At 47.1% G+C, this 24,595-nt stretch overlaps 1 protein-coding gene across 1 annotated transcript in view; it reads right to left on the minus strand.

The window, feature by feature from the left end:
- Window positions 1–17,730, minus strand: part of TWIST2 (twist family bHLH transcription factor 2) — a 38,718-nt gene extending 20,988 nt beyond the window's left edge. Inside the window, exon 1 of the mRNA XM_076340730.1 lies at window positions 17,129–17,730. Coding sequence (XP_076196845.1) covers window positions 17,166–17,648 — 483 coding nt within the window. The 5' untranslated portion in view covers window positions 17,649–17,730 and the 3' untranslated portion in view covers window positions 17,129–17,165. The remainder of the gene's footprint in view (window positions 1–17,128) is intronic.
- Window positions 17,731–24,595: the final 6,865 nt, after the last annotated feature.

A 24,595-nucleotide genomic window follows, 5' to 3' on the forward strand; every position in this document is an offset into this window, starting at 1 on the left:
GTGATAAATCCCAGCCCAAGCTGCTCATTCTGCCTGTCACCTCTTCCCTGGTCTCCAAGGCCCTTTGCAGCAGCTGTCGGTCTCCTGGGCTCCTCCGCCTGATCTGCTCCTCCTTCCCCCTCAACTCCCTTTGCTCTCTCTGCTTTGCACCATCATTTGCCTCTGCCAAGATGAGAACACAGGAGATGATCCCAGCTCTTGGTTCATATTCCCCCAGCTTTGTGTTGTGCCTTCTCCCAGTTTTGGGCTCCTTGCTGTCTGTCAGGCTCAACTCAATACCAGCAACCAATAGGGAGATGTGTGTGAGCACATGTGCTCCTGGCAGCTCTCTGTAGTCTCACTGATTGCACTTAAGGCTACTCCTCACACAGAGTTTCAAAAGCAACATGAAGTTCTTCCATGTAATCAGTGTGGGTTTGTCCTGCCTCAGAGGAAGCCAATGCTTAAATCCTCTCTACTTCCCAGGGGCTCCCTCCCACCACCAGGCATCATCTGTTATAGTTACACTACAAAAAGCGGCATCTTCCCCAAGATCCCATCCTACTTCTCAGGAGGGGCTGCAGCATGAAGGAGAATCCTGCAGTTTCATGTCTATCTGTAGCAAGCAAATGCCAGTGTGTTAGGATCTACAGCAAAGGGGGAAAAGAGATGAAGGTACAGAAACACATATTTGAAAATGTCTCTAATTTGGGAACACTGCTGGCTCAATAGCATCTGTAATGCAAAAATCTTGATGTTTTCTGCTTTCCTTTCTGCACCAGAAACCTCATGTTGCTATGTCTAGCTTTAGCCCTACTTTATTCATACTTTCTTCATAGTTTCCATGTAACTTTTAAAATGTTATTAACAGAGCATGTCATGTCTTATTTAATCAATTAATGTATTTTTAATAGGGCATGGTTTTAGTCTTCAGACTTTAGGTGGAAAAGATTGAACACATGATCTTTGAAGAGTTCAAAACTAGCAAAAAACTTGAAGTATGGTCTCTGAAATCCTGTCTCAGTTCTGATGCGGGGGGCTGGCAACTGCCTGGGAATCAGGAGGAACCAGGGGCACAGGCTATCCAAAGCTGCAGAAACACAAGAGCTTTCACAGCAAGGTGGAGAGAAATGCTCCAGCTATCAGCATGACTTTTGACAAAGAAATTCAGTTTTGTATTCAATAGCGGTTATCACTGTTGTACAAAAGGAGGTGGGGGGGAAGGTTGCATCCCTGATCTAGGAAGTCAGGGGAGAAAATTAGTCAGAGGTGTTTAGATCTGAATTATTATCCAGCAACACCATGTAGGCAGTTCTGTCTCTGCCCTGAATTTTGCATCTGTGTGCTGACCATAATGGTGATTTTTTTTTTTAATGCATCCCCATCTTCACACAATCTCTGGTGGTTTGTGAACTACAGCACTGCTGATTTAAAGCATGCCTAAATATTTAAGGAAAGTCTGATTTATGCTGTAAATGCTTGCTCATCAGTTTTCCTTTTAATCATTGCAACTGTTGGGACTCTAAAGTCCCCCTTGGCTCCCCCGGTCACTTTGCACAGCTTTTTAGCGATTCTGCTTTAACTGGAGACCTCAGGATGGCTCTGGCCCAAATGAACTCCTCGAGATCCTTGTGCAGTATTCTCCTGGTGGTACCCTGAGATCAGCAGATGCTGGCCTTTCTCTTAACTCCCACTCAGTGCCTCAAATCCCAGGGAAAGCTCTCCTTCCGCTGCTACACCCTGTGCTTTGAAGACAAAAATGATTCAACAAGATCTTGGGGGTTTGTATGGTTCAACTGCCTTCAAAAATTCACAGAGGTTTCCAAAGCTGAGATAAGGACACCTCCATGCACAGCCTGCTCTGTGTCTTCAGTGCCAGCCCTCTGCAGAGCTTCCTCAACACTGATGCATGCATAACCTGCCTGCATAGTAAGACTTGCCTGCCTGCAGTAAAGTTAATTCTCTCGTGAATGCTCCTGTCTACCTGTATGTGATGTCTGTTTGCAATTATGCACTGAGCTCTTCCTGAGTTACACAGCTGAGATATTCTTTGCCTTCAGCCTGGTTGTTTCTAGCCCCCAAAAACCAGCAACCAAACAGCCTGTGAGTAAATAATTTGGGACTATAATGGATATGTCAAGCCCATGCAACTCCAAGGAGAGCCTGGATGCAAACAGCTCTCCCATACAAAGTGGGTGCTGGTGCCTGTTGAACCAGAGTCTTACTATTGACTTCAGCAGGAGCAGGGTTTGGGCTGTATTTTCTTTTTTTCATTGTGCTGTGGCTGTGCACCCTCCCTCCGCTTGTTTGGAAAGTTGTTGCTCACGTTGTGCTGCCTGGAGCAGTTCCCGGAGAGCAGCACAGCCTGCACTCTGTGCTCTCTTCGTTATCTGCTCCACTAATGCGTGCGCCTACCTCTTTGCCTTTCACGTCTGCTGCTTTTTCTTTTTTCCCTTCTTTAGATCACTTGTTTTGGGTCACTTTTTTCTTGGTACTAAGTCCACTGCAGGGTTTTCCAGATTTGTTGCTTTTCTGATTCTGGAGGGATGTTTTGTTCTTGTTTATTTGTTTTGCTGGCCAGAATACTAAAGGTTAAACAGTTTAGAGAACTTTATTCTGTATTTACTGCAGAGGTAGGTTTCTAAATCAACAGTAGGTTGTGTATTGGAGTGACTCACAGAGCTGCTTAACCTTTTTCCTTCCGTTTTGTCTCTCTCCAAATTTGAAGTGCACATCTGCAATTTAGATCGCTGAAATGAGAAGCTGTGAAATGCATACAAATTGCTGTAGATAGACTGCTCAGCCTGGCCCTGGTGCAGAGCTGGTTTCCATTTGGCAGCAGTCAGATCCCACTGGGATGCAAAAAGCACCTAAAAATACAGGGTACCAAGAGGATGTTCTGTGCCGTGGGGGAACAACCAGAAAGGAGGATGGGCTGGCTGGGATACATGGGGCTGGGCAGAGAAAAAACAGTCTGGTTGTATGTGGATCCCTTCTGTACATGCACTGTTTGTAGGAAGGTCCTGTCTCACAGAGAGGTTACAAGGTGGGCAGGCAACAGGCACCCAAAGGAAAAGTATTAGCATTTGCTTTTCAGAGGGGAAACTGAGGCACCATCCATTAACCAAAACTGTATGGGCGAGCTGGGTCTGAACCAGGAGTCGGTTCAGCCTGGCTCCTTCATTTAGGGCACAGTGGAGATGAGTGTCCCTGGATGGGCCATGGGTGCAAGGACAGGAAAGCCTGCTGGCCCCATCGCATCAAATGGCACGCAGTAATGAAGGAAAAGAGCTGCTATCCATACAATTAGCTCAGAGGATCTGATATAAAGGACTGCCCCAACAAGGGACCTCAGCTGGCTGGCCAGAGCAGAGCCAACCCCAACATCCCATGGCACTCAGGGCACGGATGTGCACAGTCCCCACCAAGAGCAACAGGGTGAAATGGGCTGGAGATGAACAGAGCAGATAGGAGCAAGTCTGGGGGCTCCTTCAACAGCCATCTCTGCAGAGGCTCCCAATTTGCTGTCCTGCAAAATACCCCATTTCCTAGTAGCCAAGTGTATGGTTACAGACCCCCTTTTTCCCTAGCAGCAAAGTAGAGGTGAGACACCTCCATTCCCAAATTGCAACCAAAAACACCCATTTCTTCTATTCAGCAGCTCTTGGTGATTCTCTTCTAAGAAATTTGTGGAACAGCCATATTTTTGCTTTTGTACCTCTCATCTCCCTAACCCAATATCTTGATTATGGTCCTGAAAGCTCTCCTGTGCTGTTTTCAGGTATCTCAGCTTAAAATGCAGCTTTTGAGCGGGGGGTTGCTGGGCAGACTGGCTCTGCTGGGACACAGCTGGGTCTAGCCCTGTGCTGAAGTGCTGTAGTGCAGAGAGCCCTGTGGGTACAGCATCTTGGTGGGGCTCAGCTTGTTAGTGTGTACCCCAATCCTTACATTTTAAAGGAGTTCGGTCCTCAGTGAAGGGTAGATGCTTTCTGGCAGGCCTGTGAGTACCAGCAGCTGAGAGTGATGCTTGTTGCATCCTGTGACTGCACTGTGTTTGCTGAGCTGCTGGTAGGAACGGGCTGCATCTGGCAGGCGTTTGTCATGCTGGTACAACCTGATCCATATAGTTGCTATCGCTTATTACAAGTTGTGATGTCAAAAAATATTGCTTATTTGGGGTGCAACCTGCTGCTCCTGGCTGTCAGCCCACAATATTTTCTGCAGTCATGTACAGGGTATCTGCATCCACCATGCTGCAGGGCGGCATGCTGTGGTTGCAGGATTATGGCCTCCCTGCAAAGAGGCCTGGGAGTCTTGAGAGAAGTTTTTCTTGTGTTTAGACCACAAATTATCTTGCTCTCGAAGCCTGCCTATTCTATGAGGTTTTCACTAATGAAAGGACTGCACTGCATGATGCGCTTGGAGTAATCTTTTAAAATTTTGGTTGGTTATTGAAGTGGCTGTCAATAAAGGAATGGAGTAAACCTGTACTTGTTTTGTTCAGAGCTAATCCAAAATCTCCTATTAAGATGAGGACAGTACAGCTTTAATCATATACATAGAAAAACACACCAGAGAAAGTTATGAGATTTTTTTTTAAAAACACAGCTTTTCTATATAGGAGGAGTATGTTGACAGCTGCCTGAGCATCAGCTGGTTGATGTGCATGAAAAAGTTTATTTCCAAGAATTTGAGCTACAGCACTTGCAGTGTAGCTTGTCTGTGCCTGCTGCATGGATCTGCCAAATGCTTTTGATCAGAAACTGCTGCACAGTGTCAGTGAATACTGCTTAGAGCATCACCCTTGCAAGGCAAAATGTTTCACCTTGAATTACGTGGCTGGAAAAGCAGCAGGCAGCTGTGACTGCAATGTGGTGGAAGTGCCTCTGATGTCATTTGGGATTCTGACTCTAAATTAAATAACCTGGGAGACTGTTGTCCTGATGATCGCTGCTGTGGGATGTGCTCAGTGCAAAATTCAGGTCCTCCTTGCTTTGTGCAGTGAGGCAGCTCCTGGCTGCTCCCAGATATGCTGCATGTTCCCTGTTAGACATACATGAGATGTGCCCCTTGGATGCAACCTCAAACCCACCTTACTCTTTAATATAGTGTATCCTGCCCTCTAGTGCCAGTAGATGCTGAGTCAGCAAGAGCCCAGGAGCAAGCTGTGCTGCGCTCCTGTGACTTTCCACCTTTTTCATCAACCACGTCTCTCTGAGCCTGCGAGACTGCTAATTATGGGGCTGCTAGGATAGGGAGAGCAGCTAAATATGTTTGTGCATCATTGGGATGTTTGTGCAACAGTTTGGGGACTGGGTACCTCAGTATGGCTTTGGGGCAAGCACAGCTCCTTGGAAGTATCTTTTGGAGATGTTTTCAAGGAAAATGAGCTTTATAATGGAAACAAGAATACACATGGCAGGCTATGTGAAAGAAGGCTTTGGAGGTCAGAAGGTTGTTTCACTGATGAGCTTAAAAGTAAATCTTGAAGCCTGGGGAATGCTTGGCTGTCATGTAGGGGACAGATAGAGCAGGGATAACACCTGGAAACAGGTCTCTTGCTTTTCTCCTAAAGAAAAGGAAGAATAATTTTCTGTTTAAAAAGAAATCTGAGAGCCTTTTGTTTCGTTACCCATTCTGCTGGGAGTGGAGATTTCCCCCAGCCATTGCCAGGGACTCGCAGGAATGCTCCTAGAGGGTATCTGCTGCAAGCCAGGCACAGCCCATCAGTGCTCCTCCATGCTCATCACATCTCCCTCCCTAGTCCTGATGTGACCCTTCCTTCCTGCTACTTTTAAGACCCCACCAGGCAAAAGCTTCAAGATTTGCAATGCAAGGACACAGGCTGGGGTGGGTCTGTCCTGGCTGCAGAGCTGTACGTGCCTCCAGCCGGGCGGGATTGGACCCGCCAGGGCTTTTGCACAATTTCCTGGGTTATTTCAAGCTGTCAGGAAGGTCCAGCCACAGGAGCGCTGCCGGGGCTGTGAATGGGAGGGGCAGGCGGCCTTTTTGTACGCAAGCGAGGCTGCAGAAAATGTAAAAACAGTTTTGTATAAACTACTCTCCTCCTCCCCTGTCCCCTAGTCTTGGATCAGAAACACTGGAGATTGGGGAAAGGGGAAAAAACCCAATGCAAAACACAAACCCTGAGAGGTGACCCATAGTTTTCCTCTGATGCACAGTGGAGTGCGAGTGCTGGCGTAGCTATTAGGGTGGGTTTGTTTCTTTAAGGTGTCTCCCAGAGGGAGGATCAGCAAAATGCAATGTGGCAGCTATGGTAACTCCTCTTGGCTTTCAGCACAGGCCTTGCTGATCACACAACTTGCTAGTGAAGAAGGCACAGCTGTCCAGGCCTTGGCAGGGATCCCCACCCTCTGCTTGCTGCCAAATGCTGTTTTTCTTTTTTTTAAAATTTCTTAGTTTCCTATGAAAATGGGAGGAACAGCCTCATCTGCCTCTCAGCCCCATCTGATGCCTCCTGGATCTGCTTGGGTAAAGATTGATGGTGCTACATCACTACATGGTGCTGGGATGTTGGTAGCCAGGGGGGTGGAGAGCCCAAATTTGAGGGCTCCTGTCCTGCTGTGAGATGCTGGGGTTGGAGGGGACCAGGGTTAAAGGCTGGGGTCCCAGCAGTGCATGCAAAGGACTGAGCACTCAGGCTGGAGCTGTGTTCAGGGCTGGTTTGTTTTTCCTGGCATGGGCATCCCCATGCCACAGCCAGCTCACATGCACATCTGCAAGAAGTGAACCAGCTGAAAGCAGTGAGCTTGCTTGGGGGCAAAAGCCCTGCTGTGTGTTGCACCACTGGGCCAACAACTTTCCTGAGTCACCTCCCTGATCGTGCCATGGCTGCAGAGCTGCAGGTGCCTCGCCAGCTGTGTTTGCACCTATGAAGCACAGTGGAGCAACTCAAAACTCACCTGTGCCCCAAATAGTCCCAGCAACCAAATACCCTGCAAAGCTTTAGGTATCAAGTCCTGGCTTGGGCTCACTGCAAAGTCCAGGAAGCTTTCCTCCTCCTCCTCTCCCTCTTTGCATCCACCATGGCAGTGTTGGCCCTTGACTCCCAAAGCACATTTGGGCTATGTTGACCTTGTCCCGTGAAAAAGGACTGTGCCCAGCTCCAGGGCATGATTGACACCACTCCATTCCCAGGAACCTGCCCCGTGCTTGCTGCCCGTATTGCTGCAGGACCACTGCATGGTCCCTATAGCTCGTCTGCACCAGGTGCTCCTGCCAGCCCCAAGGGACAAGTTGGATGTGCCAACAGCATGGGCAAACACCCTTTGCATGGGGAGGGGGCAGTCTGGAGGACCTCTTTAAGTTGAAATGTTAAGATGGGCTTGTACTGGGGTTGCCCAGCACAGGGTGCTGCAGCTTGGATGGATGAGCTGTGTACTTGCATGCAATGAGAAAGCTGGCATGGAATTGCACCCCTGGCGTTCTCCAGGCTTCTTTGTCAGGCTGGGTCTGCTAACGTGGCATGGCAGAAATGGCCGAAAAAGCCCCTTGTTTTGAAATATTTTGGCTGGGTGTGCAATTTTAAGGATGTGCCTGAAATAAAGAAGAGCTGAAGGGCAGACTGATCAGTGCAGTGGATGAGTAATTCATGGGGGAGCCTATGGATTTCCTATCTAGAAAGAGGTTTTGTATTTTAAAATAATGCACATGTTGTTAGAGCTGTGTAAGAACTCATGTAGTAGTGTTTAAATGAAAGATTAAGAACGAACGGCACTGGGGAACAAAAATACATTGCAACCAATTTGCACAGCTAGTGAAATTATGGCATTAGGAAATAGCACTGAATGTGTTATAAACAGGTTTATTTTCTATAGGAGCAGGGATGAGTGGGCAGATCTAAAACGTACTCGGGACTTGTATGCATACCTGCTCAGGCATTATGTAGTACTTATAAAAACCTTTCTAATTGCAGCAAAAAATGGGCCAATAATGATATATTTGAGAACAATAAACCAGCATCAAAAAAGGGAAATATATTTGAAGACTGTTGCTTTTTAAGCCAGGTATTTCTCTTTCATTCTGACGTAATTCACAGCTAAAATAGCTACAATTTTCAAAGCCATGTCTGTTTCCCTTCAGCTCCTCAACCACTTCAAAATAGTTACCTTTTGCCACCCACTGAGAGTGAAAGTATTGCCTGATTTACAAAATAACAGTGCTTAAAGTAAAATTTTCAGATTAACTCAGTCCTATTGAAAATCAGTGTGTTTTAAGCTCCCAGTTCACAGCTGAAAAATGCTACCCTGTATCTCCAGCCCTCTGGGCACATGGCATTCATTGGCTGGGAGTACCTGTAGTTATATTTTGGGGTGACGGGGTCTTTTTATGACACTCTCCACCACTAAATTTACCTGGCATGAACACGTAAAACAGTGGTGAGTTACTCCTTTGCACGCATTGTTATCACAATGAATATTGATTGCTAGTTTGTGTGTTTCCACACAAGTGATCCCCTCAGAAATCACTGGAAAAGGATGCCCTGATCTCCTTTGCTCTTGGGGCACAAACTGCGGCTTGAACAGTTCAAAACCCAGTGCTCTGAACCACTTCTCTGCATCAAAACCGAAGTGCAAGCTCACCACTTCTCTATGGGGAAGGTGGTGAGAAAGCAGATGCTCAGCTGCGTTCCAACTCCCCTCCAACACTGAAAGTTTCAGACCCATACAATATAAAAGAGAGATTATTTAGTGCTGGTAGTAACAGGAATCTATTAAACAGCCCTTCTCGTGGCAAAGGATGAAAAACCTCTTGCAAAATATCTGGTTGTTCAGTGCATAAAACCCCACTGAGTTGGAAAAGAGCTTTGAATGTGGAGATTGCAGGGTCGTGCCTGAAGCATTGTGCTTGCAGTTAGAGGCAGCAAAAAGACTCAGTGATATTAGAAATTTCCTGAGCTCATCAGGCAAAATAATAAATTTCTTTAACAGATGCAGAATAGCCGTCTTACCTAATGTGTAAAAGTACACATTAATATGTTGTATGCATAGAATTTTTTTTGACAATATTATCTCATCTAGCCTGCTTTTATCATGTAGTTTTATGCCCCAGTATCTTACTGGGAAGTTTCCATGGTGGGGATACCCTGGTACTTCTAGAGGCACTGCCATAGCCAAAAACTCTCTGGTTCCATGCGAATGTTCTTGCACGGGCTCAGCTCCTGCCACCCAGCCCATGCTGTGGCACCCACTGATGTCTGGTGTGCCACAGCCCTCTGGGCAAGCTTGCTTGTGCATTTGGGGGGAAGAAAGACTTAAGCTCACAAGAATTGGCAAAAGGTGCCTGTGGGATGCAATTTGGTGTGTACGTGGCATGGAGGTGTTGCTGGGCATCCCTGTGGGAAGCATGCAAGTGGGACAAGGAGACAGGTGCTCAGTTTTGACACACCAAAAAGCTACTTTCTTCATCCTGTCTCCTTTGATTCATAGCTTGATTGTGCCCCATGTGCTTTTCTCCTGGGATCCCCGCTGTGCCCGTAGCGATGCTAGTACGAGGGTGCATTGCTCACATCCAATAACATGCTCCTGGGGAGGATGACACCCCGCTCTGTCCCTGCGCTCAGGGTGGGTGGCGTTGCTGGGCACCCATGGATCCTGGGGCTCCTCCTGGGCCATGCTGTGTGTGCAACTCAGCCTGCAGCACTGTTTTCCCACAGAGCCTTTGCTCCGAAGGCCTAAGTAGGAGCTTATAGCTTTTTCTTAAATGGGCAGCACTTATATAAGTGCTATTACATATATGTCGCCCTTGGCAGACGTGCACAGCAGGTGCAGTGGGATGGGGCTGTGTGAAACGAAACAGTTTCATTGCTGGTAGTCTGCATTTCACTGCTTTCCTTTTGACATCGAAATGCCATTTCGTTGCTTCTCTGTCTTGAGCACATTCAGGGTGGGTTTTTTGTGTTGCGGGGCAAGCACGTTCCCGACAGCATCAGTGGAGTGATGGCACAGGGGGTATTGGGGTGCCACAATGCTCCCAAGGTGTGTTTTCTGCAGAGGTACTAAAGTCCTTTCTTGTTCTTAAGTAAAGATAAACTGCCCTGTTACCAATGGCAAATTATAGGCAAACAGGCATATGCCTCCCAGCATTTCTCCTGAGTCTGCCCTTATTTTTTGTTGTTTTTTTCTAACATCCCCATGATTTTCTGAGCTTCTCCTCCTCGCCAAGAATTTCTTCTAACGAGCTATATTACACAGCAAGATTTCATCACGGTGCACATGAAACATGCCATAAGTGTCAGTCTTAAATGAACGTGTTTGTGGATGTGTGAGATTCCTCTGGCAAATTAATTTTATTAAGGAGCTTGGTGTTGGGGACACTGGATGTGGATGCATCGGGGAATCCCCCAGCCATGCAAAATGCTGCTTACTGCGTGAAAGCCTCGCCCTGGCTCCATCTCACCCTACTGAATTTTCCAAGCTGGATCAGCTGATTTTTTTTTAAGAGAAGCCTCAGTAGAGCTGTGATCCCCCTGCATCTCCCTTCGCTAAGCAATTAGCTTTATTTACTTTTAAGCACAAACATATGATATATAAAGGAGACCCAAACAGCTTAAGCCAAAGGCATAATCACATAAATTACTGCATGAGGATTTTTGGTGGCTAAATCAATCTGAAACCTAATTCATACATTTTAAAGTGTGCGTTTGGCAGGTCTAATATCTCTTAAGGAAATGTTAAAGCTTCTTCTTGGGGGTGGCAGTTAACAAGGCAAAACTATCTTATTGGGAATTCTGTTAAAGCTAGTACAGGCTTACTGGACCTCTTCCAGTAAATATATATCAAGCTGAACCAGTAGACATCTGTCTCTTCTCCCCCCCCCCCCCCCCCCCCCTTTTCTGTTTTCCAAGCTGTGGTTAAAAGATGGAGAGGAGAAGACAGGAGGAAGAGGAGGGACTATAGCTCACTTCCAGCTCACTGTACAGTGCAGGGCACAAGGGTTATTTTCTTTTTGATGTTTGACCGCTTTTACAAGCTGTGCAAGACTGGGTCTGCCTAACTCCCATCCCTTGCTGAAACTCAGAAGCCAAAAAAAAACCCCCTCCTGAATCACATGAAGGCTCACAAATGAAGCCCCTGGGAGAGGTCTGGGGGTGCCTGGCTGCCCCCTTCCCAGGGAGACCCCAGCCCGGGGGAGGCACAGGCAGCCCTGCCTGCGGGCAGGATGAAAGCCTGTACACTGACAAACACCCACTGGCTGCTGGTTTGGGAAAACGTCCGTGCTGCCTTTCCTGAGTTCAGTTTGGAGGATTAGATCAAAATGTCCTTTCCACCCAAAAGGCTCAGACCTCGGAGAGGACCGTCTGTAGAGATCGGGGATCTAATGGCCCCTTTGAAACCCCCTGTTAGCAACAGGGCTTAACAGTTGTTGTTGCTTATTTAACATTTTTACGGAGTGGTACCAAAATCCTCCCTGTCCCGTTTGCACCCTCCTCCAGCAAGGACCTCCTGTCTCCAGGATCCTGATGCTGCTTCCCATGATGTGACAGCTAATTTTTGGAGGAGAAAAGCTGATTTTTTTTTTTTCCCTTCCCAAGGGAAAACCCTCCTTACTGCTAAATGCCGAAAGCCTCAGACTCTAAGGGTGACAGATCATGGAAAAAGTTCAAAGGGAGATCCTCTATTTTACCAGCCCCCCAAAGAAAGCCCTGCTTTAATGCAGGAGAACGACATTCCGAAGAGCTACCAGAGCCCTGATCCCCACCTTGCACGTCTGTCCACATGCACGCAGAGAAAATACAAGCACCAGCAGTGCCAGGGAGGTTGAGCAGAGCCTAACAAAGAGCCCAGCTGAGGGGGTGCTTGCTGGGGAAGAGCCTCTCTGCAGCTTAACTGGCTCCCCTTGCCGGGAGAAGGACAAAGGCATTGCAAAAGCTGGCCCCAATGGCACAGTTGCTGTGTCCCAGCATGGGCTGGGTGGACCGGCTGCTGTCGGCTGGGTCTGGCATGGAAGTGGTTAAAGAGATGGGTATGAGGGTAAGGGCTGCCTTGCTTTGATTTATGGGCTGGCTGAGTTAATTTGTTATTTGTGTCTGATCAGTTGTTGCTGAGTGGTCATCTTCTACAACTACAAATCTAATTAAATGCTGGGGTGCCTAGAGTTTTTTCCCTGGCAAATATTTCTACTGTTTTAAATCTTGAGAACTAATCATTAATTAGCATGAGGCTGCTAGTATCCAGCTGGAGGACTTCTTGTTTTTCCTCACATCCAAATTTGCCTAAGTAAATCATAAGCAACGGTGTATAGTACTCTCCAAGTCACTTAGAGCAACCCACTGAGATGTCTGATGGGATCGTCAGCTAGCAAGGAGCAGCAAGGTTGCTCGGAGCCAGCTGAGGATCTGGCCCAGCACATTTTTCATGGCACAGCACTTCATTTTAATCAGCTTTTTCCCCTTCCTAATCTTCTGCGAAGCCTGGGGGTGTGTGGGGGGGAAGCTACCCAAAATATGTGCTTTCCCTGACCAGCAGCTGTAATTCCCTGATTACATGTCGAGCTCGCTTTGTGCTCAGGGTTGTGGTGGCGTTCCCTTACATGTTCATGGCCTCATCAAACTATTCCTACGGCTCTACGGCAAGACATAAATTCTGGAGATTTCAGACTTGGAGACTTCAAAGTCTTGCTGAACCACATGGAAATGATTCTCAGAGCTACAGCTATAAAAATAATTACATTGCTTGGGGGGAAAAGTGACAAGAAATGTCCCCAAAAGAGATTTCAGTGGTGGTTACAAGATCTGTCCCGGCTCTGTAAGAGGCTGCTGTGATCTCCAAGGCTAATTTATCACCGCTACCTATAAGTCTATGAAATATGCCCCAAAAAGCACTGAAGGAAAGAATGTGAAGGGAGGTTGCAAAAGAGAAGCGTTGCAATCTTCCCCTTTGTTTTAATGAGGATACTTTGTATGATCTTAAAATTAGAGCTACTCTGCACAGATGACTGGTGTGAGGATGACTAATTTGGAGACAAATTAGGCCTACTTAACTGAAATGTATGCCTTGACTGTTCCCTTAATGACCCTTCAATGCACATCTCTCCCGATAGGACTTTTACCACAGCCCTGGCTCCAGCGAATTAAGTAATAACATGCTTTTGCCGCTCTTCTAAGCGGTCCTTCGGTTTTGATCCAACATTTTCCTTCCACCATGTGTGTGTCTAATTCTCTATGATCGGTAATAAGTTTATATCCATCTAGCCCATGGCAGATTTGTCTTTTGCATGTCTCCTTCTCTGGAGCATTTTCCTTGCACCCTCTCTTTCAAAGGTCTCTGAGCCTGAGTGTTTTCTGGCTGACGGCAGAGTATTTGGTGTCTGCTGTGTAACAGATTTATTCTTTCCCAAGAAAAGACACGAACGTAAACAGAAGATCCAAAATGCATTTTGCTGGGCTTTTAAATGCACTAAGATGAAAACCCCCTGCTACAAGCCTATTAATGTAAATACCAAACTTTACAATCCTTCCTGTCAAGGAAACATATTTACATTTTTCTAAGGATGCGTATTAAAAAAATAGGGCTTTTGGGACAAAAAGGGCTTAGTTCCAGTGTCACAACACCCCCAGTTAACTGTACTGCTCTCATAAACTATAGAATTAGGTTGTTCCCAGGGCCAGCAGAGATAACATCTGTTTGCTTCTTTAAGGACAAAATGAAATAGGATGCTAGCATTTTATACTGGAAACAGTCCTGGAAGTCTGAAGGGGCAATGGTAAGAGGGCTGCATATCACACACGCATTGCAGACAGCTTCCCCAGCACAAAAAAGATGGGAAAGGTGGTGTTAGTGCCAGTGCCGGCCCAGGGGAGGCGAAGGGCTCATCCCAAGCCCTACTGCAGCGAGTGGAAAGAAGGGGTTTGCTGGCAGACTGGTCTTACTGGGATGAGGGTTAGGGCTACGGGTTAGGGCTACATCGTCCTTTAAACTTTGCTGATGCTCCTGACATCCCGGTTGGACAGTATTTTTCCTACTAAATGGAATAACAGGAAACATTTTCTTTCCTCCTGATTTTTTTTGCAGTTTGAAGAGCATCTTGAACATGTTGAAGGAAAAAGAGAAAGGTGCCTGCAAGAGTAAGGGCACAGGTGCTGGCAATGAGGATGGGGAGATTTGGGGGAGGAAGGCTCAGCTTAGCATGTCTGTTGAAACATCCTATTGCACTAATTGAAGTGCAAAGCTGTGCCTGCTTCTCTTGAAACTACTGGAGTAAGTTGTCTGTAATTACACGGAGCAGTACAGGAAAACCTCTCGTAGCCAGAGGAGCAAGCAGCAGTGACCTGCTGGCATTTGCAAAGGCCAGGTGGCATTCTACCAGTTCCCAAGGCTCTGATTTTCTAATCAAAAAGCTCCTCTTGATTTTTTTGCAGCTGAAGGGGAATGACCATTCTTCCTAGGAGAAACCTTTCCTTGCCTATATCTACCCAAAACCCAGGGAAAAGGGAGGATGGCTGTGGCAATCCAGCCCAAATAGAGCTCACCCCTTCATGCTCACCCAACATTTGCAGTGCTTGCTACTCCCTAGGAAAGGCAGGAGCCTACCCCAAATTCAGATAGCTATTTCTTAAGAGGTTTTTTTTGCCATCAAGACTGCAAAGGCTGCTCCCCTGTTATGCATAAAAACTCTGGCTGGGACAGACCCAGGCAGAAGTCTGTGACATGCCACCCAGCTAAGTTTGCCCATTTTAAAGGGTTTCTTGTCATTTAAAGGGATCTTGTCATTTATGGTTTTTTTTGCTGGCAGATGTAATTTTTGTCGCCATAAACGATAGAATTTGACACCGCACCACACCAGGCCATTTGTCAACAACATTTTCAACAGTTCAACCACACGCGTGTGCATGCACACATAGGCACAAAAAGGAGAGGCAAGGGGGGAAAGTCCGGGGGCTCAGGGAACAAGCGACCTTCCTCTATAGGGGACACAAACGCAGAGCAAAAAGACACCTCTAGCCACCGGGCTGGAAGTTGGGTTATGGCAAAGATGCCAAATACTGATTCACTCTGAAGCCACCTGAAAATACATTGGGGTTTGGCTCTACATCATGGTTTTTCACACAATCCAAAATGTCGCTCGCAATTTCTTTTAGGTAGGGACAATCTGAGCATCTACATATAAAATCCGCCTCGTCAGGGCAATGCTAACAATAATTCAACCAACAGCAATTTTTAAATATGGTTTAAAAAAAGCAGGTTTTGTTGCTGAAGTACTGTGTGATAGAGAGGAATGGTTGTATATTAGATAACAGTTTTAAAAACATCATTGGTTAATGGCAGCACATCATTTGGGAAACAACAGAATAAATGCATTGTTCCATCCCAGCACTTTACTATTCAGCCAATCTAAACTGCTGAAGAAATATGTGTTCGAGACATTTTACATCTGTTTTTGACAAGAAGCCTGGGTTTTTGCATGTGTTTTTTTTTAATCTATTTGCTGCAGCTTTTTTAGCCAGATTAGCATGGGAAAAGGCACTCTGTTTTATAAACGGAGGGTTTATCCTTTTAAAAAGTGATTTGACTTTGGCTTTTTGCAGTTGAAATTAGGGCACAGCATGCAAAAAATAGTAACACCAGCAATAGCCATAAAACCCACGACAGCAACATTACCTATTTAAACAAAACTAAACAACAGGCAGCTTGTGCAATGGATAGAGTAACCAATTTTTGAACAGCCTAACATTTTGGGGGCTCCCTAGAAGAGCATGTGGAAACCCTAATTGCAGCACCAAAATGCAAACCATTTCAGGACACGAGTAAAACATTTACTTGAAGTGGTTTCTAAAATAGTTTTAAGTCTGCATTTTACACCACTAGTAAGCCCTGGTTGAACACTTTTTGGCTTTTTCAAAGTGCTGTAGTTGCATCAAGGGTTTTTTAAATGAGCCATTTATTGCTGCTAAGACAAAGATGGATTTACCTCTTTAAAAAAGCCTAGCCAATGGGCTGGGATAAATTTTCTTTTAATCTTTAAGGAGCTGATTCTCTGCATGATGAAATTATTTCATTTTACATCATGTGCGACATTACGAGCGGGGGGGCGCAAATTTCCCTTTCGAATGTTTGCTGAGCGAAATGGGTTCGTGGGCTCTGCTTTATGTACCGAGCCCCAGAGAGTGACCGGCCGTATGCAAACTCCGGCTGACAAAACGCAGAGCTGCTCTGCTTAATTAGCTTGAGATGAGGGTGTTATTAAGGGCCTTTTTTTTCTCCTTTCTTACTGTTTATTCCTCCCTCCCCAAATATTACAAAGGCAACTTAAGAGGAAGTAATTTTCTGCTAATGGAAAATGATGAGGAAGGGTGTAGTGATGAGAGTAAATAAGAAACTACATCTAACACCAGCCTTTGCTTTACTGGCACTTTGGGGAAGGGAACCAAACAAATACGAAAATTTGGCAAAGTTTATTCTATCTTTGTTTGCTTTTTATTGTGTGAGGGGGAAGGGGCACAGCCCAGGGTTGCAGCCGACATCTGCTGCTTGTTTCTTTTAAGAGAAACACAACCTGGGGCAAACTCATTGCCAAACCCCGCTTGGATCCTGCAGACCCCCCGGTCCCCCCTGGCCGGGAGAGGATGCGGCTGCCCTGGGACCACTGGCTTGGCACTGGGTTTTTTGGGCACAGGCGCCTCTGGAGTGGGGCGGCAGCTGTTTCGGATCCCCTTGTCAGCCTGTTGTACTGATCGCCTTTTCCTCTCTTAAAACCCTTCCCTGAAGCAGCGCTTTCTGGCAAATCTCATGCAGCGATGGTTTCCTCCCTGTCCCTCAACAGCCAGCTCTCAACGCCAGTCCCCTCTCAGCTCCCCCATCCCTGCAGAGCAGAAACATGCTGATTTTGTTTCAAAAATGAGGCATATCTCATTTTTGCCTGCCTGGAATTTTCTTTTTTTTTAATTTTCGCAGTTGTGGGAGAGCAGGAGGGGGCCGGACACATCTATGCTGCCCGTCTCACCTCCGGGTTGGTGGCTTCAAACCCCTCACCCAGCAGCATCCCTGTGCCCCACCAAGCCATGCCACCTCTCCCTGGGCAGGACCGAGCCCCGTGGCAAAGCCAGGCTGGTGAAGGGAGCCACGGGCGCCCCATCCTCCAGCCAGATGGACACGGAGCATCATCCGGGAGAAGAGAAATCAGTACCTACCCCTTCGGCAGCTGGGCTCGCCTGGCCCGGGCGGTGGCTAGTGGGAGGCTGACATGGACCACGCTCCCTCCATCCTCCATACGGAGAAGGCATAACTCAGCCTCTCGTGAGCCACGTAACTGCAGCTCGTCATCTTACTGTCCATCTCGTCGCTCTGTAGCACCTGGTAGAGGAAGTCTATATACCGCGCCGCCAGCTTGAGGGTCTGGATTTTACTGAGTTTGTCAGAGGGCAAAGTGGGGATGATTTTCCTCAAGGCAGCAAAAGCTTCATTGAGCGACTGAGTCCTCTGCCTCTCTCTGACATTGGCCAGGATCCTCTGGCTCTGCAGTTCTTCATAAGACTGGGAGCTGGGACTGGACTTTTTCCCCCTCTTCCCTGGGTTAGGGCTGCCATCTTCGCTGGACTTCTTACTGTATCTTCTCTTCCTGCCAAATCTCTTTGGCTGCCTTTCCAGCTCCTCTTCACTGGTCCCCAAGCTATCCACAGGGGAAACAGGAGAACTGGAGCTTTCTTCCATGCTTTCTGCAAGAAGGGGAGGGGAAGAGACTTTCCCCCCCTCCTTATGTTATGTGAGCGTGTGTGTGTCTTAAATGTGCTTTAAATTCCTGAGACAGATCCTTTGGAAAAACAGGAGGGCTTTTTTTTTTTTTTTTTTTTTTTTTGCTGACCAAACGTTTTCCAGGTTGCTTGAAGGGCTCTTATTTCAAGGACCGGGGTTGTGCAAAAAATTGAGGTCTTGGAGAGAGGAAGTTATTCTAACTTTTTGGAAACTTTAGCTGAGCTCAGTTGCTAAATAGTTGTCAGAAGTGAGGGAGGTGCGGGGCTCCCTTCTGATTGGCCAGCCAGGTCAGTGGGAGGAAAGCTTTTCCCCTGCTAAACTTTCACAGTTTTATGTTACACTTAACTAAAATCTTGGGAATGCACCTCGAATAAAAGATAGCTGGCGACCATCCCCCTGCCACCACCACCACCATAGATGCTGAATTTACAGCACCCCTCCAGGGTAACCTCCCTGCCAGGGTTTTTTGGGGTGCTGGACTGCTTGCTGAGTGCTTGCAGGCTGCCTCCCAGCCCATGCTGCTGAGGGTCCCGCTCCCAGCTCCATGGCTAGGGTGCAGTGGTACCTTACCCGAAACAGGGTGCAGGGTGTGTGAACCCTTGCACGCTTGAGAAGGTGCCACATTTTTGCAAAATGGTGCCTTATTTTGCACTCCTTGGTGCTTGGGGGTGTTGCAAACCCCCTGCTGCCCTCTTTGCAAGCTGCCCCTTATAGCACTCTGCTCCCCAAACCCCCTGCCCTGCAGACCTGCCTCCCGGTCCCATGGGGTGACCTTGGAGTGGCAGAAGTCCCCTGGGGCACGCTGAGCTGCAGGAAGGGTAGAGGTCTGGGGGCAGCCGGGGGAAACCCCTTCAAGCCCCCTACTTGTGGGGGGCATGGAAAAACCCTCCTGGACTAACCCAGTGGAGCCCAAAATATGGGTCATCTGGAAAGCAGCTAATAGTTTGTAGAAAACCCCATGGAGAGTACCCCAGAGAGGCGATGCTGGCCATGCAGCCCATCTGCATGCCATTTTTCTCCCTGCTTTTTCCCCCCTGTTAAATACTAAATAATAGTTTTTGGGGAAGCAGCAGCTGAGACAGGTAGGAGGACGTCTTTTCTTCCAGAATATCCTGCTGTTGAAATAGTGCTATCCCAGCGCATAAAAACTGTGGTAGCAGCTCCAGGGTTTCTGATGTATCAAACAGAAGAGGATGGATCTATTTTTCCCACATTTTCCCTGGTGTGATGGAGAGGAAAATTCTGCTTGCTTCCGTGGAGCTAAGGCAGAACAAAATCAGATTTGGACCTCTGATTTTAGTTACAGCCTAAATTGCAGGAACAGATGCATTCCTGAGAAGCAAAGATCATGTTTTCAATACAGAGCAGGAAAATAAAATAAAACAATAATAATAAAAATAAGACAAAAAAAACTCCTAAAATGTAGATGTTGTATCAGAATAATTGGAGTGGATTTCTTTGCAAAGTTTTCCAGTAGGTATCAACACTCACTAATGGAAAAAATAATGTCTGGTTTGATTGGAAAGTGTTCCTTGGTAGGAGAAGGAATTTTGGCTTGCCTGGGGCTGACTCCACTACTGGTAGGTAATGTTTATAGTGGAAAGACTTCCCCAGGCAGCCCCTGGGGAGAGCCTGTGTTTGCTTTCAAAAGGAAAGGTTTTCAGGTGCAGCACAGAAGTCGGAAAGCAAGGCAGTTCTGCAAATAGATTTTTAATCCAATTTAAGACCCTGGCGAGTCGGATAGGACGGGTGCCTCTGCCACTCACACCCCAAAGCCAGGTTTCCAGAAGGGCTCAGGGCTGGCGGCTGGGGCTGAGGATTGACAACTGCTCTGCATCTGCGACCTGGAGGTCCATGAGTACAGGGGGCTGGGATGGTGTCCGCCAGTCCCACAGACCCGAAGGTAGATATCACACCCGGCTGGGTTAGGGCAAATGACATTTATATTGGGGAAACCTGAGTAACGGCCCTTTGCCTGTCCCCTAAGTGAAATAAACTGGTGTTGATAGTGGTGCCAATGTGAAACTGTGCCTCGGAGGGCAAAACACCCCTCGTAAGGGGTATTTGATTTGTATTTCCAAGTATTAAGAGAAACAATCACTGAAGACTGGAGGGGCACCTCTGCTTTCCAGCTGCAAAAACCATGGTTTTCCCAGCATACAGGTTCCCCACTAACAGCACTGGCTCCTCCGTGTGCTCGCAATGCATTTACGGTGGTAAGCCGTTGTGGATTTGCACGGATGCATGGAGCATGGGAGGGCAGTTGGGCTGCAGGGCTGAGCACCCGGTGTATGCTGCCCAAAGGTGCTATAGGTGCCTGCAAAAGGCTGCTTGGGGAGGGAGCAGGGCTGCATTTTGGTCTGTGTTTGAGACCACCAGGAGCAAGGGAAGCAGACCTGAGCTTGCGAGAGTGAACAGAGCTGCTTATTGCTGCCTCACCTCTCCCCCTGCCCTGCCGACATATTAATACATATTTGGCATCTTCCTTTTGCCCTGTCATGACCACCGAAGGCAGGACTTGATATCCTGGGGAGTGAGGTGTTTCCATGGGGTGGGACTTGATCCTTCCAGGGGTTTGGGACAGAGAAGTTTTGGGGGCAGACTGTGTGGATGTATCTCAAAATGCCCAATTCTTAGCTGGCACAGGCTTTTTGCCTTTGCAATAACCACCGGGCCCATCCCATACAAGCACTGCAGGAGACATGCAGCTCCTGGGCATCATGCTGGAGCCGCAGTGGCAAAAGGATGCGGCTGCGTGGCATAGTCCTGGTCCAGCCGAGCAGCTGCTGCTCCTCATGCTCTCTGCTGTGCCGCTCCAGGCTGCACGGCGCAGAGCAGGAGCAGGCTCCCGTGGCAGAGCAGCCCCTCACTCCTCCACACACCATGGCTATATTAAATAAATAAATGAACAGCCCCAGACTCCTGCCTGGCTTCTGCGAACAAGCCTGAAGTAGTGTTTGCACGACAAAGCGAGGCAGGATTTCTCCCTAAGGGGGCTGTTGCTGTGCGTAACCTCTAAATATGCAAAGCTTTTTACTATCAGGCAGGCTTCATTAGGAGAAATTTATGGTGAAACACGGCTGTGTCATAATTATGAAGTCTATAAGCCCGGCTTCAACAAGCATCGCTTCAGAGCTGCTGTGTATGCGTGTACTCTTTATGGCCACTGAGTCCCCTAGCAGTACTTAGTGCCAGAGCTAAGTACAGTGTTGACAATACTGCAAATATCTTCCCTTGGAGCAGACCAAAGGCACGGTCTACATGTGCGCAGACCTGGGTGAAATGTGATCTGGCTCTCCTGAAGGAAGAGGGAGTTTGAGAGGTTTGTGGGGGTGCCACGTCATACAAAGGTACAGCTGGCCAAGGAGGATGAGGTGGATGCATCCTTCCTGCTACCACAGCAGGGTGGGAAAGAGGTTATGAAATAAAAACTGCAATATAAAAAATAGTTGTGGTGAAAGTTTAATGCCCTGTTTAAATGTGACATCTACTATGCTGCTGCTGCTGCTATTACCAGGCTCCTAAAATTTCTAAATTCGAGGAAAACAATGAATACAGACTAAGCTTTGGGGGCAGTGCTTATTCTCCATAGGAAGTCTGTGGTCCAGTTGTCCCCCTGGCAGGTCTTGGCCAGCAAATCACCCTTCAGCCCCTCTGCTCTGCAGAGGAGAGTGTTTGGATTTCTGCCTCCTGCCACCCTTCCCTCTGCCCGCAGTAGGAAGCGGGGAAAGGTTGGGTGCCCTGGCAGTAAAGGCGATAGCATTTCAACATGCTCAGACTGCTCTTCCAGCTCCTCTCTGTTGGGGGAGCTGCCAGGGACAGAAATTTTTTGAGCAAACTGAAAGGAGAAAGATGCTGCTGTACTTACTGCTGTCCTCCTCCTCACTACCTGCTGCTATAGAGAAAAGCATCACCTCTTCTTTCAGAAATTACCCTGTTGCAAATAACATCCATCATCGAATGGCCTCTACTGTAGTCAGGTGTTGTCAAGCTGATTTTTTTTTTCCCTTGCCTTCGGTGTGACTTAGGGGATGCACTAGTGTGTGCATCTTCCACATGCTGTCTTTGCAAAGGCAGTCACGTTTCGCCTTGCACTTCTGCTTTGTGGGCTTTGTTTCCTTATTCCTTGTGCTGCACCGCAGCAGTGGCCAGACGTGGCAGACGGATGTTTCCCAAAGCATTCACCCTGCAGTGACAAGTTTATAATCAAATGCAAAGGAGCAGCAAGTGAGCAGCGCAGATAAGACGCAGGAGGTAAGGAGAGTGAGGCTTTAGGGATAAGACAGTTGGAGCAGAGCACAGTTTCAAAGTAATTGGATATGCTAACGTCGGAGTTTTCTGCAGGAATGTACATCTGTTTCTGAACTGTTACCAGCTGATGTGCCCGCTCTTTCTTTCTGCTTCCTCAGTTATAAACCCTTAGAGCAGCAGACACAAGCGAAGGAGAGGCTGACCAGGGGACAGCGAGTCCTATTGTTTGCTAATCCTGCCAATAAATGCAGTCAAGGTCAAGGCATGCTTTTGATTTGCAAAGGCATTGCTGGGGCAGCTGGGTGTGCTGACGCCTGTCCTATGGAGAGCAAGATGGCAGCTTCTCCCCATGCATGGTTCGATGGCTCCAGCTGGCTTCCTCAGTTTTGTGCTTGAGTATGTGGGAAATATGGACCTTTTTAGGAAAGACTTAACAAGAAGAATGACAGAAAAGAGAGAAGAGAAGGACTTAGAGATGTCCACTGGGAAAATATTTTTCTTCTGAGAAAGCCCCACAGGCCCTTTGTCCCTCTCCTTTATGAAGCTGGCAGCTCCAGCCAAGCTTTGACCATGCAAGGTGTGAATTGCAAGAGCCATTTTTCCAGAGCTTGCTTTATTTGCTGTGTATAACATCAGGAAAAACTATCTACAGTGTAATAATCACAAATGCAAATCATAATTAGTTTTCAAAAAATACTATGGGAGGTTGGATTGTTAAAATGCACTGTAATTCACAGCTTTTCTACCCAAGGCCCGGATTCTGCAAAGCACTGGAACATGCCTTGGAGAAAAGAGGTGCATGTGAGTCCCACTAACATCCATGGGATGTAGGCAGGTGTTTAAAGTTACATAAATGCTAAATACAGGCCTGAATTTCTGATCTGACCACACTCTGAAACAAGAAAAGAGATTTTCATTGGCTTCAACAGGTTTTGGATTGGGGTCTCAAGCATTAAGCTGTTGGAGGACCAGTTCACATCTCCTGGTCGTCCAAGCTCAGTTGTCAGTAGAACAAGACACGGTTCTGCCTTGGACACCAGGTGTAGTGTTTCAGGTCTGATCATTGATTGCTGGCAAGATTAGAAATCCGTGTAATTTCTCATGTTGGTAACGTTGGGAAGATAGCATGTGTCCTGCTGTAGGAAGAAACCAAAAGGCAGTGGCATTGCAATTGTGGATTCTATTTTTAATGATAGCGCAAAGCAAAAAGAAAAACTAGCATTTGGAGGAGTAAAAAGTAGTAGCTATCATGATTCCAAAAATAACATTTCTATTTTAGATCATTTACCCGAGGCCACCACTAATTGCAGATTGGAGCAGAATGTCTCCCTGGGAATCCACAGGGAAGACAGATTTTTTTTCTTCTTTTTGGAAGGTGAAATATTAATTGCGGCTGCAGCAGTAGTAACTGTAGCTTAAAACCTGGGCTTGGAAAAATGAAAATGTTGTTTCATGAACGGGAAAATCAAAGCATGTGAAGTATTTTGTTCTCCTTGCCTTTTCCTCCTCCATTTCCAGCCACATTAAGCTGGGGAGGAAGGGCTTCCCACCAGCTTCAAGGAGAATCCAAAACCAGGCTGGCTTTTCCAAAAGCATTTGGGCACTATTGGGCTTCTGTTCAGTTTTTGGACAGCAACACACACTCCAAGGCAGGTATATTCAAAACAACATCAAGTTTGGCTTCCAGTCTTTAGCATTGCTTGACAGCTTCTCCGTCTCCAGAAGATGGAGGACTGCTTCCACTGAGGAGCCAGGGCTTGTTCCTAAGATGAAACTTTGGTTGACTTCAGCAGTGCAAGTGCAGTCTGTGGTCTGGGCAGGACCAGATGCCAGGCTGATGCTAGTGAGACTGACCGCATCTCCCTAGCCCGCCATGGAGGAAGGGACTGTCCTTTCTGGGTCCCCACAGTGGATCCTCTCCCTGTGGATTACGAAACAGGTCTGCAGAATATGATGGCCTCAGGTCAGTGCTTTGCTGTTGTCTTTAATCTGCGAAGCCCCAGGAATAATGTAAGGGAAGGCACTGATCCCATAAAGCAGATTTAAGGCTTATAACTCACTTGTCTTAGCCACCTTCCACAGCCCCTTCTGAAGGGGATCCCTGGGCAGGATCCCAGGGTGAAAACTGTTCCTGCTGGGCACAGATTGCCTTTGCAAACACCATGCTGTTTTGTCCATCTCCTGTTTTGGATCCAATCACTGACTGTAGTGGTGTTTTCTTGAGCACAGTGGTCTGTGGTGCAATTACTCTTTTTACATATCTTGAAGCCCACAGTTACTCTGAATTCACATGGCTGGAAAGCCCACCAAGAAAAAGTCCAAAGTACTGTTGCTTGCATTCCTGCATTTCATTATTTTCGAGGATTAACCAGGACCCTAGAGAGTTAAATCAGCCTTGTAGTTAACTATTTTGTCAGGTGAAAAGATAGCAACAAGGTACTGGAAAGCAAAGCCCTGGGCAATTATACTGCTATTGAAATAAATGGTTTTCCCTGTGGGTCCACATAATCTTTTTCAAAGCATGTTACCAATCAGCTTTCCCTGTTTCCCCCAAATTAAATCACTTTAAAGGCTGTCAGGTGGATGCATGGCACTGGTGACATGTCTTCTTGTTGCCAACCAGAGAAATGCCTCCTAACCATACAGACGCAACC

Source organism: Aptenodytes patagonicus, chromosome 6 (assembly GCF_965638725.1).
Source record: "Aptenodytes patagonicus chromosome 6, bAptPat1.pri.cur, whole genome shotgun sequence".
Classification (NCBI taxonomy): Eukaryota; Metazoa; Chordata; class Aves; order Sphenisciformes; family Spheniscidae; genus Aptenodytes; species Aptenodytes patagonicus.